Raw genomic sequence first — 15879 nt, 5'->3', positions numbered from 1 at the left:
CTTTTAGGTCACATAATAGGCACAGCGTCTCTTCTGGGATATTATTATAACCTTCTGTTCCATAAAGTTTAAACCCTGTCCAGGGGTGACATGGCTCAGGTGAAGACTGTTGTTTAATTAGAGACTTTAGGTTCCCAGCCCAGGATTAGACGTCCACTGCGCCATTTCCTCCTGGGAAAATGGCTTACTGTTAATACTACAGGATTATAATCGGTTTGTTTGTATATTATCCTTTCAGCAGTGTTCGTTTTGGTAGAAATCTTCATTCGTCGTCCTAGGCTTACTCTTTTGACTATATTGTTTATTCGAGTAATTTCATATTTACGTTCAACAAAATGTCACATTTTAGTGAAATTTCGTTCACTTTAGGCATAATTGAGTTATTTTCTAATTTAGCCTGGATCTTGTTTTGATATCACATGCCGGTGTGTACAACAAATGCAGCAGTGAGGGTCAAAGGTCACGAGCAGAAACCCCTTGCTCAAACCGTGTCACCGCCCCTGTTGTCTTGCTAACCTTGCACAGAAATGTACACTTTTCAGTAGTAGAAGTGTTGCAACGTTGCGTGCCGGCTAGCTACCAGCTGCACATCTTTATAGCTAGCATTCCTGGGGGGGGGATCAAGTAAATAAATACATGGCAGTATCAATAAGCTACACGTTTGCCAGCGGCCCTGATTCAGTCGTCTATGATCTCTTTGTTTGCAAGTAAGGGTCTCTTTGTGTGAGAGTCAGTCTTCTATGATCTCTTTGTTTGCAAGTAAGGTCTCCTTGTGTGAGAGCCGAGACATGAAAGGAAGCAAGCATTTCTCAAAGGGAAGAGGGGGGGTAAATATAATAATATATCATTTAATGTAAAGCGCAAACTTTTTAGTAAATTTAATAATCATCTGTCACTGCAAAAGTCTCGACCTTGTTACTTTTAAGTTGATGAAGAGGTCGGCGTTTAATGGCAGGCGCGGTGGTGCAGCAAGAAGGTCCCGGGTTCGATTCCCGCCTGGGGACCAGGTCGCCAGGTACCCAGGTGGGGTATCTCCCGGGCCTTTCTGTATGTGGAGTTTGCATGTCGTCGTCGTCGTCCCCCCCCCCCCCCCCCCATGCTCGCGAGGGTTTCCCCTCCAGAAAGAGAGATAAACCCGATGGAAAAACATGCAGAAGAGATCGCTAACGCGTTCCTGACGAAGACTGACAGGAGCACTTGGATTGGTCCCCGGGCACGGCCCCATGCCTCAGCCAATGTCTGCCCTTGGGGGGGGAAGGACGACGCGATAAAGCGCAGAGAGAGGAAATGTCATCATCGGCGACCCCGAAAAATGCTTGCACGTGTAGCCCATCTCGCATGCGTGTGTTCGCTGCATGACCACGTTGCATTAACGTGTGCCACGAATAAAGACTTCTTCAAGTCCAGTTTAATCTTAACCACACATACTCTGAAGATTCAGTCGAAACGTTTTCACTCACTAATAGTTTCAATAGAATGTAAACTAGATCCCGGGGGCCCTCCGAGGGGCCACATCATTTGTCCCTATAGCTTCCGTCCGCGGCCCCCCGTCGGAGAGCGAGCGAGACCGCGCACATCGAACCGACGCAAGATATAGAGACGGGTCAGGTACTGTAGAACTTAACGAGACGGAAAGCTATTTTCCAGAGAGAAGATGAGTGAACTTTCCGAAGAGCGCGCACATATTTTCCATGTACAGTCGTGGGCAGGACATAATATAGCCTTGTGTGTGAGTGTCTGAAAAAGAGGCAGAACGAAAAGCCTTTCTGTTGCCACATAGCAAGGGGGGGGGGTGGGGGAGCAATAGATTTGAGGAGAAATTTACTTTTAAAGTGTATCGATGGAGACAAGGCAGCAGAGTGAGGAGGAGGGGTGGGGGATCGGGGGGGTGGGGTGGGGGGGACGGAGAACAGATGAGGAGAACAGACTTGCGGCGCACTGTGTTTGTCCTGAGTTGAAAACGTGAGTTGGCTGTAATCGGATCAGAACTGGGGTGAGGTCATAAGGGAGGCCTGCCAGCACCCTCAGCGAGAGCAGTCCACCCTGAGCCTCTCTCTCTCTCTCCCTCTCTCTCTCTCCCTCTCACTCTCTCTCTCTCTGTAGGACTGGCTATTAACCACAGAATGAGTCACCGCATGTCTGCAAATTAGAGGTGTAAAGCAAACTAGTTGATCCATGACTTGTAGGTGCTGCTCTGCAGTTTTCATAACTTGTAGGTGCTGGTCTACAGTTAGAAATAGGGTAGTAGGGCAAGCTATGCCAGATAGAATTGTAACCGTGAGTACATCCGCTGTGAAATGAGAATATTGTATTTTGCAGACACGGGGTGTTTACTAGTTTGTATAATTGTGATGGTCATTAAAAAAAAACGATTGTTTACCTTTTTGTGGTGAGTTCACTCCCCAGAACAGGGGATCATTCCGTGGGCTTTTTGTTAAGACATGTTTATGGGTTCTGACTGTGTCCATGGAAACCTGTGTGTGTGCGTGTCATACAGAGCTTGTGTGTTTGGCAGGATCACACTTGCAGTGTGTATGACGGCTACACATGCAAAGTCACTAGGGAGAAGCAACAGTTGGCTGGCAGATCTTGCACTTTTCTTGAATCCTCTGGGAACTCTGAGTGGGGGGGGGGGGGGGGGGGGGTCTGAGGGGGGCGGGGCCACAGGAGGGAACACTTGAGGGGGGCAGGGTCTCGGGGGAACAGGGTCTCGCTTGAGGGGGGCAGGTCGGGGCTTGATGTATTGTAGAGGAAGACGTTCTGTTTGGAAGGCGGGGGCGAAATGAGTATCGAACCATATTCCATTATTCATTCCTCCACTGTGTGAGTGAGTGAGTGGGGAACGTTTGTTGGAGATTAAACTAACACATCAACGCTCAATTGACTTTTGCTCTACCTGCGTGAAACACACTCCCAACACCGGTGCGGTACTACAACTTAATTATGTTATTTTCGCTTGATTTGATCTGTGACAACGTCTGTGAAGATTTGGGCCTAGATAGTTGTTGTTGTTGTCGTTGTTGTCATCGATGATCTGTGACTTGCACTGTTGAGATTTAGGCCTAGTATAGCGGTTGTAATTCCCTCAACTGCAATGATGACGCAACACGTTCTTGATATTACTGATTGGATTTATTTCAGTCCGAACCGAACCGCTTTAGTCCGAACCGTGAAAACTGAACACATATAGGAAATACAATAAATCACAGGTCAAACCATAACAACATCCATATTATCTCTACTTGTCTCGGAGTGGCGCCGGTCTTTGCAATGTTGTTAACCCACTGAACTTAACCTGCAAGCACATTACGGCCGTCCATCGTGGATGCTTAGTAAGCCTTTAGCTCGCGCCCGGCTGTCGACTCGCATTTATATAGCTATACTGAGAGCAGTTCTGGAAGGTTCTGCTATGACATCACGATGACATCATCAAGCATCAAGAACGTTCTAGCCTGTTCTACTATGACATCATACTTACACTTAACTTGAATTAAACTGGGACACGGAGGCAGTTACAGCCATAGATATCTATACAGCGGTTGTTATTTTTTCATTGATTGATCTGTGACTTGGGGGGTTCATCGTGAAGGTTTAGGTCTACTGTGTTGTTATTGTCACCGGTGAGCTTTTATATACCCACTCCTCCTTCGTGTTTAGGTCTACTGTGTTGTTATTGTCACCGGTGAGCTGTTTATCTATTCACTCCTCCTTCGTGTTTAGGTCTACTGTGTTGTTATTGTCACCGGTGAGCTGTTATTTACCCACTCCTCCTTCATTTTACAGACACTCGAGCCGCTCTGATGGACTGATGGACGGATAACACAATCGGCGCTTCTGCTCCAGTCAAACAAGAGAAAAGACCTTCTGACATCCCATCAGAATGGAGGACCCCACAGGACTGGGTCCTGACGGGGCGGAGCCAGGGCTGGCCGAGGTGGACGCCTGTAGCCTGGAGATCGAGAGACAGTACGACGTTGTCCCTACCGTCATCTGCTCCATGTGTTGCCTGTTTGGCATCATCTACTGTTTCTTCGGTAAGAACTGTGACATGGGGCGCCCAAGTGGCGAACCATGTAACACGCTGCATCGCGGCACGGCCGACCCGTGTTCGATTCCCGGACCCGGCTTTATTTGCCGAATGTCTTCCCCCCTCTCTCTCTCTCTCTCTCTCTCTCTCTCGCTCTCGCTCTCGCGCTCGCGCTCGCGCTCGCTCTCGCTCGCTCTACTGGACTTCCCAGTAGCAAAAAGCGATAAACGCTAAAAAATTTATCTTAAAAAAAAAAACTGACATCATCGTCGCTGGGCACGTTCAAAACGCATCACAGTGTGTTTCGCGTGTTATAACAGGGGGCTACGTTCACACTGCAGGCAAAAAGTGGCCCGAAACAGTTTTTATCTTTTTGCTCATATGTGACTCGGATCTTTTTTTTTTTTAACAGCACAAGTCACATGGAATCTGATCTTTTCAATTCTGATTTGGGTCACTTTCACATGTGTTCCTAAATCAGATACAGGTCTGATTTTGTTTTAATTAGCTGGCCCTCTGCTGCACATCAACTTTGTAAATTGAACCATAAACTGTGACGTCAGTGTCCTCCATGTTCACGTCCATCATTGTTATTCAGGAGCATGACCGGTTCACACTGGAATCTGATATCGGCCATATTTCAAATAAATAAATAAATAATGTGAACAGCCAAACCCCCCCCCCAAAAAAATATGGATCTGAGCAATAAATCAGAATTGAGCACTAAAGCTTGCAGTGTGTGAACGCAGCCTTACTATCCAAAAGAGAAAAAAACCTCACACCCGTGTAGCCGATGATCCGCGGTGAAAACACCGCAGGCCCGGAGCCCAAGCTGCAAACGTATCACGTTCAACTTCAAGGTCTTCTCAGTCATGACGCCGGCGTCGGGTCTCTTCCACTCGCACACGTTTCTCTAATCAAACCCCGACCGCCGCCTGCCTCCACAAACGAGGCCCCAAGTCGTTTATTCCGATGACATCAGTCACACTCTAATGTGATGTAATGTTATACATGTCGTAATCTTCCTCTTTACACATCAAACCCAGATGAGGAGGCGGGGTGACTCTGAGCCCCACCAGGCAGCCATTATGTATGAGCCATTGTTTTTCTTGTTAGATTCAACATAATGATCCAATTAGGAGATTGGCCCTTGATTATGATCGTCTTCATGGCACTCGTATCCACGGTAACGGAGTCCCGTAGAAGGCGTGTTGCCGTGGATGTGTTAACCGCTGAATATAAGGTTTCACTGTTGGCGTGCCAACTTTTTCTTTATTCATACAATGGGATGTTCACCGATCTGCCGTTCCTCGCTCCCTCCTTCAACGCCCTTTACAAAGGAAGGTCTCGGTGGGTTGATGGTAATTTCAGTTGTGCCATGAATAATTAACCATGATGTAAAAGTCACGTATCGGCACGGTAACACTTTTGATACAATAATACCAATTTAATGCCATGATGGGAACACCGTGATACTCTTTGGCTGGACCCCGGAGGGCGCGGCTCTGCTCCATAGAAGACGGTGTCACTGACTGACTCCCTATTGTTGAGACGCACATGCACATTGTGTAAGAAGTACTTTGAAATAAAAGTAGAAATACCCAGAGGAAGTAGAACTCTGGTAAAAAGTCAATGTCCTCCGTTCAAAATTCAAAGTATTTGATACTGAATGTAACATAAGATAAGATATTCCTTTATTGATCCCCTTGGGGGAAATTCCATCGGCATAGCAGCGTGGGGGAGGGGGGAGGGGAGGTACAGGTATGGGCAGGGTAATGGTAGAAAGACATGAATATAGCCAGGCAATAAAGTCTGATCTGAATATAAAAATATGAGGAAACAATATAATTAACTCTGAATATAAAACGGTATCCAGATCCAGTTCTGATGGTTCTGATTAAAGGTTACCTCAAAATTGTACTGAAGTAGTCAAGTCAAGTCAAGAGTTTTATTTGTCACGGCATACAAGTATAGAATGAAATGCGGGGGGTCTTGCCCGCAACGATTGTGCGGGCAAGACCCCCCGCATTTCATTGTATACTTGTATGCCGTGACAAATAAAACTCTATATATATAAATAAAAAAGTACGGCCCTTGAGTAAGAAACACTTGTAGCAGAGTAGCCTATTGGCACTTTGAGTTACTTTCCAACACTGCATGAGCCTCGCACTGGCATGTGTCCTGGTCCGGCTTAACCAAGCCTGCCTGGTCTTGTTTGTAGATTTAATTTAATTCAAACCTTTATTTCAACTCGTATGACACTGAGGTTTACCCTAATTTACAGCGACGACAAGCTCACAAAACAAGACGTCGTTTATCGGCAATTTCTTATACATATAAGAATAAACAATAAAAAAGACGGTTGACACAAGTTGACACACACGGTGGTCAGAGATCATACTTTTAAATGCAGCGAAAGAAGGAAGAACCTTCAGCTTCAGAGTCAGTCGGAGGGCATTCCAGGTGTTGGAAGCATTAACCCTTTCACTGCGACAATACAGCAGGTTAACCCTTTCACTGCCACGCGACAAAGGGCTAACGCTTTCACACAACCACGCTACAGAAGGTTAACCCTTTCACTGCCACGCGACAAAGGGCTAACGCTTTCACACAACCACACGACAGAAGGTTAACCCTTTCACTGCCACGCGACAAAGGGCCAACGCTTTCACAACCACACGACAGAAGGTTAACCCTTTCACTGCCACGCGACAAAGGGCTAATGCGTTCACAACCACACGACAGACTGTTAACCGTCTGTAGTGTGGTAGTGAAAAAGGTTAACCTTCTGTAGTGAAAGGGTTAAAGGAAAAAGCTAGTTTTCCCCCCCGTTCAGAGCGAACCTGAAACAACGACACCACAGCCACTCCCCAACCCTTCCTCACCAGCCTCTTTAACGTGTGTCTCCCAGGTTACCGCTGCTTCAAGGCGGTCATGTTCCTGTCGGGCCTGATGTTCGGCTCCGTGGTCATCTTCCTGCTGTGCCACAAGGAGCGCGTCCTGGACACGCAGCTGAGCGTGGAGGCCAGCGCGGGCATCGGCCTGGGCATCGGCCTGCTGTGCGGCCTGGTGACCATGCTGGTGCGCAGCGTGGGCCTCTTCATGACGGGCCTGCTGCTGGGCCTCCTGCTGGCCCTCGCCGGCCTGCTGGCGGTGCAGCAGTTCTGCACGCCCACCACGCTGTGGGTGCCGCTGGGCGCGCTCCTGGGCGCCGGCATGCTGTTCGCCGTGCTCACGCTGCAGTGGCAGAAGCTCTTCACCATGCTCTCCACCGCCGTGTTCGGCGCCGCCATCATGGCGGTGTGCGCCGACTACTTCGTGGAGATGCTGGCGCTCGCCACGTACATCTACGAGTGCCTGCGGCTGTCGCCGGGCCCGCCGCTCTGCTGGTACAGCTGGGTGATCCTGGGCATCTGGCCCACGCTCAGCCTCCTGGGGGTGCTCATCCAGTGGAAGCTGACGGACGAGAACTTCTCTCACACGGAGGGTAAGGATGATGATATGTCATGATATGTTACCATATTATAACTATATATATACCGTATGTATATACATTTATATTTTAATTTACCACATATATATATATCTCTCCATATCTGTCTGAATATACCTGCATATTATAATCCTTCTATATACCTACTTATTACATGGCGTTTTAACATTTGCCAAAATGCTTGATTGTGATTGGTCAATATCGCTCCGTTGCCCCTAGCAGCGCTCAATTATTTCTCGATAATTCACCGCTGCTAGGGGCAACGCGCAATAATGACCGCTGCTAGGGGCAACGGAGCGCTATTGACCAATCACAATCAAGCATTTTGATCGCAGTCACGAAAGCTAAGCTTTACCATTATGCACAGCTGCACTACATCAGGTGCAGTCAAGTCCACACACCTGCTGATGACAGAGGAGCAACAGAACAACTGCGTCTGCATTTGATCTCGTCTTGTCGATGGTGTAAAATGAATTACGTATATTGTTAGTAAGTTAGCCCTGTAATAAGCGGGATAATGTATAGCTAGCCTATACTCGATCATTGTCGCAAAATAATTTACCTTAACGGTGCCTCAGTGTTCCAGAACGCAGTCTCGGTCAATTATTTTGCGACAATGACCTCGTAGCTATACATTATCCCTTAATTATACACCTGCATATAACCCATATAACTCTGTATAATAGCATGCCATGTACAATAGTGCTGTATATACTGTATTTGTATTTACCGCATATATATATAGATATATATTTATATTTATTTATATATCTGTCTGAATATACCTGCATATATTCATTCTATATGCCTACTTAGTACTACTTATACACCCGCATATAACCCATAACTCTGTATGATAGCATGTACAATAATGCTACATATACCGCATATATATATTTATTCTTACCGTATATATATATCCACATCTGTCTCTGTACATGAAGAAGAAGAGAAGTCTCTGTACATACCGACATATAATCCTTTTTACATATCTGCAGATACTATATTTCTGTACATATCCCTTACCTACTCTTACTAGTTACGCTGCTGGCCAGTATGACTGACTACCATAGTGTCTTTATACCTGTATCACTGTACATATTAATAATACAACTCTGTACATGCATCTGATCAGCACTACACTCAGTAGTAAAAATGTATATATTCTATACCCAGTTTAATCACCTGTACATTGTATATTATTATTGCATTTTACTGTTACATTTGCACTCTGGTTGGATGCCAAACTTCTTTTCGTTGTACTGTACTTGTGCTGTATAACGACAATAGATTTAGATCTAGATCTAGTGGTCGCTAGTTTCCAGCGCTGTGAAGACATCTCTCAGAGAACATTTTCCACGATACACGCAGCACAGTTTCCATGAATCCATCACGTTTTATCTCAGCGATTATAACGGGATGATGATGAGTGGCGACTTCCTCCGTCCTCAGTGATCATCAACCGGAGACAGAAGCGCGTGCAGCTGATGCGGATCAGAGAGAGAGACGCCAAGAAGCGGCAGCAGGCTGGGGGACAGGAAGGCACTTACCGCCGCAAGCCCACGCCGGTGAAGCGCTACGCCGGAGACCTGCTGGCACCCGTGAGTTCACTCATTCATTCATTCATTCATTCATTCATTCTTTGATTGGTTGAATTTATTTGACATTTCGGCACCAGTGGCTCAGGAGGTATGGCGTCCATCAGGTCATCTGATGGTTCGATCCCAGCTCCTCCTGTGAGGACGGAGTCAGATAGAACCGTCACGTACAATAAGAAGAACCATCGCAGTCTCACCGTATCCCCTGGCAAAGGCTGGAGAGACACTGTAGATTATTGTCATTTTGTGGCACACACTTTGATATCCTTCACTTTCTAGTTCCTTTTCAAGTTGAAACATAATAATGATACAGTTGTGTCTTTGTGTCTCTCAGAGCTACCTGCAGAGCCTGCGGGACAGACAGATGGGCACGGGAACGTCCCTCAGCAGCGTCGGCACTGCCAACCACACAATGATCGACTTTGACTATGAAACTGGCTCCACGGTACCACTCACTGCCACCACGCCGGTCATCAGGGTCTGAGGACCAGAGAGAGACCACACCATCAGGGTCTTGAGGACCAGAGAGAGACACCACACCATCAGAGTCTTGAGGACCAGAGAGAGACACCACACCATCAGAGTCTGAGGACCATTATATATGAGAGTATATGAGAGGGCCTTCGGAGAGGCTCCAGGAGAGAGGCTGAAAACCCGCAGTTCATGCCCGACTGTTGGGAGCTGAATCCCGGATCCGATTTTGATGATGAATACCCCCAAAACATGGAGGTCCCAAAAAAATGTAAAACTCAGAAAAGGTTTTTTTATACGTTTTTTTTTATATATATATTTTCTTTTGTAAATTTTCTTTTTTTTGACAAAAAACACGAAAAATTAGTTTTTCAGTCCGATTTCGGGGAAAGTGAAAAGAGAGACACCACACCATCAGAGAGTCTGAGGACCAGAGAGAGACACCACCACACCATCAGAGACTGAGGACCAGAGAGAGACCACCACACCATCAGAGTCTGAGCACCAGAGAGACACCACACCATCAGAGTCTCTGAGGACCAGAGAGAGACCACCACACCATCAGAGTCTCTGAGGACCAGAGAGACACCACACCATCAGAGTCTCTGAGGACCAGAGAGACACCACACCGGTCATCAGAGCCACCATTCTGTTTCTTTTCTTCACATTTCAGCTATATTACACACGGTGTATAATTACTTAGGAATTCATATCTTCACAATTCACCAGTAGGGTCTGAGGAGCGCGGGGGTCAGGCCATTCGCAGAGGTTCAGGCGTCTCTCAAGGACTCTGGCACAGAGGGGCTCGAACCTGTGACATTCACGAGCCACCACCAGGCCGCCTCGCTGCCCCGTTATTGTGGAGCGTAGATCCTCCCAAGCTACCCCCCCCCCCCCTTAGTTCTCCTCTTTCCTAAGGATAAGTGATATCCTGTTGCGTTGCAGGGAGAGAGAGAGAGAGACTTAACTATCTTTAGGGTACCACACACGCCTCATCTTCCCCCCGCCGTGTGTCCAGTTCTGGGTGTTTGTTAGAAAAACAAAAAACTCCCCAACGTGCTGCTGCTCCCTGGCCGTTGTCGTGACGCCGGGGGAAAGATATCTGCTCCGATAATAATAACCACTGTGTCGACAGAGAGATTAACATTTAAAAAATCATGAGATCATTTCAAAAGCACACGTTAATGAATCGAGGTCAAATATTTCTGCTTGTCACGACGTGTATTGTTGAAGAAATACGTTGTGCCTGCCTGCCACCTGACTGTTCTGTTTGGCAGCGGGTATGACCTGGAAAACCACTTTGTATGACGCCGTCATCTCCGGTGGAAGTCGTACTCTCTACAGATTTGAGTAACTGGTACCAATAAGTGTTATTTGTCGGGGGGGGGGGGGGGGGGGTGTACCTGTCGTACCTATTATCCTGGGTATTGTTGCCATGGCAAAGGAATTGTCATCGACATCGACTATGGAAGTAGCATTCATTTTATGTTTTTGTGTGTTTTAATTTGTATGCTTTCTGAAGGTGTGCAGAAAAATGCCTTGTTTTGTTTTCGATTAAGAAATCCAAGTACATGGTCTTTAGAGATCACGGTGTGAAAATAAAATGATGCAAATCAAAAGAAAGCTTGTGATTTCACAGTTCCTAGTTACAGGTTTCAACTGATTCTTTTTTTTATTAGCGTTTTAACGTTACAACTTTAGTTTTTGTCTTTGCTGTGTCAGTTTTGTTATTCAGGCGACAGGACCTTCATGTGTCATTTCTAGACGTACGTATCTGAGGACATTAATTTATATGATGATCAATATAGTAGTGATACCAAAATAAAACTGAAAAAAAATTAGAGCGCTATTTGCTGTAATTTTGTAGATGTATAAGGTATTATCTGTTGTTGTCATCGTTGTTTTGTTATTTGTGTTAATAATCTTGCAGGGACAATGCTCGTTACCTAACCTGTACATATTTGTTGATAGCAATTGGAAAGATAAACAAATAAAGTTTGATATAAAAGTTGTTTCATTGTTGTCATTATTTGAGGTAAATAAATTGCAACGGTTGCCTCTTTGGCAGTGGTGGAAGAAGTACACAGTTCCTTTAAAAGTAGAAATACTCAGATACATGAGTACTCTGGTAAAAGTCCTCCATTCAAATTCTACTTAAGTAAAAGTAGAGAAGTATTTTACTATTGAATATACTTAAGTATCTAAATTAAAAGTACACATTCTACATGACGTTTGTGTATCCATTGACCTCTAGGTTATATTAAAGTGGTATGTGGTCCAGTTATGCTGCTCTGATTACATCCTCTTGAAGTTGACAGTATATAATCTTTATACATTTTCTATTTTTTATATATTATGTTTTCTATGCTAAATCCTTTTCTTCAAAGTAACTAGTAACTGATGGGTTCAGATAAATGTAGTGGAGTAAAAAGTACAATATTTTCCTTGAATGTAGTGGAGTAAAAGTAAAAAGTTCCCTGAAATGAAAATACTCATAAAGTACAAGTAACTTGAGTAAAAATACTTAGTTACTTTCCACCATTGCTCTTTGGTCACATAGCAATGTTAGCTGCAGGGTTGGACAATACAGAAGAAATTAATATCACGATCATGATCGATGTAGCCTGTATGTCAAAATAACTGCTTATATATGCTTATGCGTGGCATCGCTTAAATTCAGCCAATCATCTACTCAGCAGTAAGAGTGCACGGCCAATCAAATCACTGGCCTTCTTTAATGTGAATATTCATATATATATATTCAATATAGTAAACCTAGAGTGAACACTCCTTTACAAACTAGAGCACTCTTTTTAAGTGTAGGAATTCAAAAAATCTACAAACTACCGTACTTAGATATAAACATTATTTTATAAATCCCTTTTTAGATCCTTTGATCTTTTCCCTCTGATCCCCGTTCTAATTCATTATCCGGATCATTCTAGCCATCCCTGGCTCATTTGCCTACGTTGGAATTGCAATGCCGATCGAATATCACCAGGTGGCAGTATCGCGCCTACCTTTGAACTGTTTCAAGTTTCAAGTTTCTTTAATAGTTGTCATACAGAAGTACAGAATACTTTTGTACAAAATGCTTCTTACTGTTGCGCTCCAGAGACTGTGCAAGACAAGATAAGTATGAAATAAAAACATAGTAAAATTAGAAGTAAAAAAAGAGGTCACAGTGTTCAGTTTAGACATATGTACAATGTTCGATGCAGAATAGACGTAGTTACCATACAATATACAATACTGTGCAGTGTACTAATATACAATACTATATAGTGCAAGGCAGAAATGGAGAAATGGGACGAGGTGCAATTTAGGTACAATTCACAGTAGGTGTACGAGTTGTAGTGCAAATCCTTTATCAATAAATATAAAGTGTAAGTGTGTTTGTGTGATCTAAAGTGTGGAGAGTGGGTGCTGCAGTGTGTTGTTTGTTTGAGTGCGTGTGGGTGTGTGTGCTGTGTGCATTTGATGGTTGTTGCATAGTGATTATTGTTCGTTTAGCGATTATTGTTCGTTTAGCAGCCTGATGGCCTGGGGATAGAAGCTTCTTCTGAGTCTTTCTGTGCTCGCCTTAAGACTCCGGTATCGCTTGCCTGACCGCAGCAGTTCAAAGAGGCAGTTGTTCGGGTGGCTCGAGTCCTTAATAATTATCTTAGCCTTCCCCTTGCACCGCTTGATGTAAATGTTCTGGAGGGTGGGAAGCCCCCCTCCAATTGTGCGTTCGGCTGAACGTGTCACTCTTTGTAGTCTGCTACGGTCTTGTGCAGTGCTATTCCCAAACCAGGAGGTGATGTTGCCGGTCAGGATGCTCTCTATTGTACATGAGTAGAAGTTCCTAAGGATCTTCTGACTGACTTGGAACTTCCTTAGGCGCCTGAGGAAGTAGAGGCGTTGTCGTGCCTTCTTCACAACACTGTCAATGTGTGTGGTCCATGTCAAGTCCTCGGATATGTGGGCTCCGAGGTACTTGAAACTGTTCACTCTCTCAACCGGTGCCCCGTCGATGCTGAGGGGGCTGTAGTCCTTGACCCCCGACCTCCTGAAGTCCACAATCATCTCTTTTGTTTTGCTGACGTTCAGGGAGAGGCAGTTCTCCTGACACCACTGTGACAGGTTCTCTACCTCTTCCAGGTAGGCCCTTTCGTCGTTGGCAGAGATCAGGCCCACCACTACTGTGTCATCAGCAAATTTGATGATGGTGTTGTTGTTCCGCTGTGCTACGCAGTCATGTGTGTACAGGGAGTAGAGGAGGGGGCTCAGAACACAGCCCTGGGGGGCCCCTATGTTGAGCGTGATGGATGAGGAGGTGCAGTTGCCGGCTCTTACCACCTGGAATGGCTTGGCGTGGATACACGTTTAACTTTTTTTTCTTTTTTGGTAAGGGCTCCTCCTTCTTGAACAGAGAAGCAATTCCGTTGCCGAAGCGTATTTCCCATCGAAACGTGTATAGACATATACACTGGTAATCGCGATGGCGATGCAATCACTTGGAAAGGTATTTTTGGAATACCTTCTGGCTAAGGTAAGGTATATTCTACGTCTATTTTACAGAACCTGAAACATGTTTTTCTAATGATCACACCGGACGTAAAACATGCTTGACAAACTATGATCACGGTTTTGAGTTAAAATGACCCCCCCTTCCCCTTGATGATTTTGTGGAGGTACATGTGTACATGGTATATACCTTTGATTTGGGAGTATTTGGGGTTTCAGGGGATCAACCAGAACGGTTTGGGCTTATTGCACATAACGCATTTTATCTCACGATCTATGGAAAAAGACTGGATTATCTTGGAAATGCGCGATGTTTAGCGTGTAATAAACTACAAACTACAGTGTGTCGAAACAAACTTTTTTCCATGTTGGACTACATGTTGGACTGTCAAATGAGCCACACCATTGTCTCCACAGCTATAATACAGAACACACAGCTCTGCAAACATCGTGAAACACCACGAAAATGACCATTTTAAGCTGGCCTGAAGTGGCAGAGATGGGGACAGTTTATGAGTTAACAAGAATATTGCTCTAATTAATCTAAATCTAATTTCAGTTGCAATTAAATATTTATATTTTTTTATCCACTTTTTCTCCTATTTTTCTTGATTTTCCTCCCATCCCAATTTAGTCATTATGCCAATTCCCCCCTCCCCTTCCTGGCCGTTGCGCATATTTGCCCCCTACTTGCCGGTCTAGGGAGCCCTGAAGTCTATCACATGCTTCCTCCGAGACATAGGAGACAGCCAGCAGCCTCTTTCCACCTGGCAGCGAGGAGGGCACACTACCCCACCCAGATCCCTTCCTCGCTGTGCAGGCGCCCTGACCGACCTGTAGGAGTCGCTGTTTACAACGACCAGATTACCACCCACCGGCTTCCCACCCGCAGACACTGCCAATTGTGTCTGTATGACGACCGCCCAAGCCGGAGGGACCGCTGACAGCCGGATTCGATACCAGTGTCTCTGCGGTGGTAGAGACGCTTAGTCCGCTGCGCTACCCGGCCGCGAATGAGTTATTTATTGAAAAGTGTTAAGCAAATCTCCTGTAAGCACTAAATTTTAAGTCTGCATGACTGAAACACAATTTTACAGATTAGTTGATTAGAGCAACAAATAGATTAGTCGTCAAAGTCCTATGACTGGGGCGACAGTGGCTCAGGAGGTAGAGCGCTCCTCTGGTAATCAGAAGGTTGTTCTTGAGCGAGACACAACCCCCCAAACTGCTCCTGATGAGCAGGTTGGCACCTTGCATCAGGGGCGTGCACAGACAATTTGGAGGGCAGGGGCTCAAGGGGGCATGCAGGGTACTTTGTGCATACATTTCAGTCTTTATATTTGGAGGGGCACTTGGGGGCCCCCCTTCGGCCCTATCTGCATCCCACTGGCTCCATTAAGAGAGAGAGTGAGTGGCACTTGGGGCAAAAGGGCAGGGGCTCAAGCCCCCCTTCGGCCCTATCTGTGCACGCCACTGCCTCGCATGGTTGCCTCTGCCGTTGGTGTGTGAGTGAATGGGTGAATGTGAGGCATAAATTGTTAAGCGCTTTGGATAAAAGCTCTATATAAATGCAGTCCATTTACCGTTTAAGACTAAAAATGTCTTTAGTCCAAGACAAGCCCTAATAATGTCGTCATGACACGGTCCCACAGTAAGACGATGACCAGTAATATTGACTTATCGCCCAGTGCTGTTTATCAGCCAAGCTCTGACCAGTAATAACAGGGGTTTTCAAAGGCAAGAGAGGTTATGAAGGGAGGATTTCCTGCCTCACAGTCGGG

General features: G+C 45.5%; 1 protein-coding gene across 1 annotated transcript in view; it reads left to right on the top strand.

Annotated features, from left to right (window-relative positions):
* The window catches only part of LOC311231227 (transmembrane protein 198-like), a 42936-nt gene extending 31973 nt beyond the window's left edge, over positions 1-10963 (top strand). The window contains exons 2-5 of the mRNA XM_084317770.1: positions 3784-4034; positions 6939-7514; positions 8973-9121; positions 9453-10963. Coding sequence (XP_084173896.1) covers positions 3881-4034; positions 6939-7514; positions 8973-9121; positions 9453-9602 — 1029 coding nt within the window. The 5' untranslated portion in view covers positions 3784-3880 and the 3' untranslated portion in view covers positions 9603-10963. The remainder of the gene's footprint in view (positions 1-3783; positions 4035-6938; positions 7515-8972; positions 9122-9452) is intronic.
* The last annotated feature ends 4916 nt before the right edge of the window (positions 10964-15879 follow it).

Source organism: Notolepis coatsorum (genome assembly GCF_963971535.1).
Source record: "Notolepis coatsorum genome assembly, chromosome: 6".
NCBI lineage: Eukaryota > Metazoa > Chordata > Actinopteri > Aulopiformes > Paralepididae > Notolepis > Notolepis coatsorum.
This window is presented reverse-complemented; position numbering and strand designations above follow the sequence as displayed.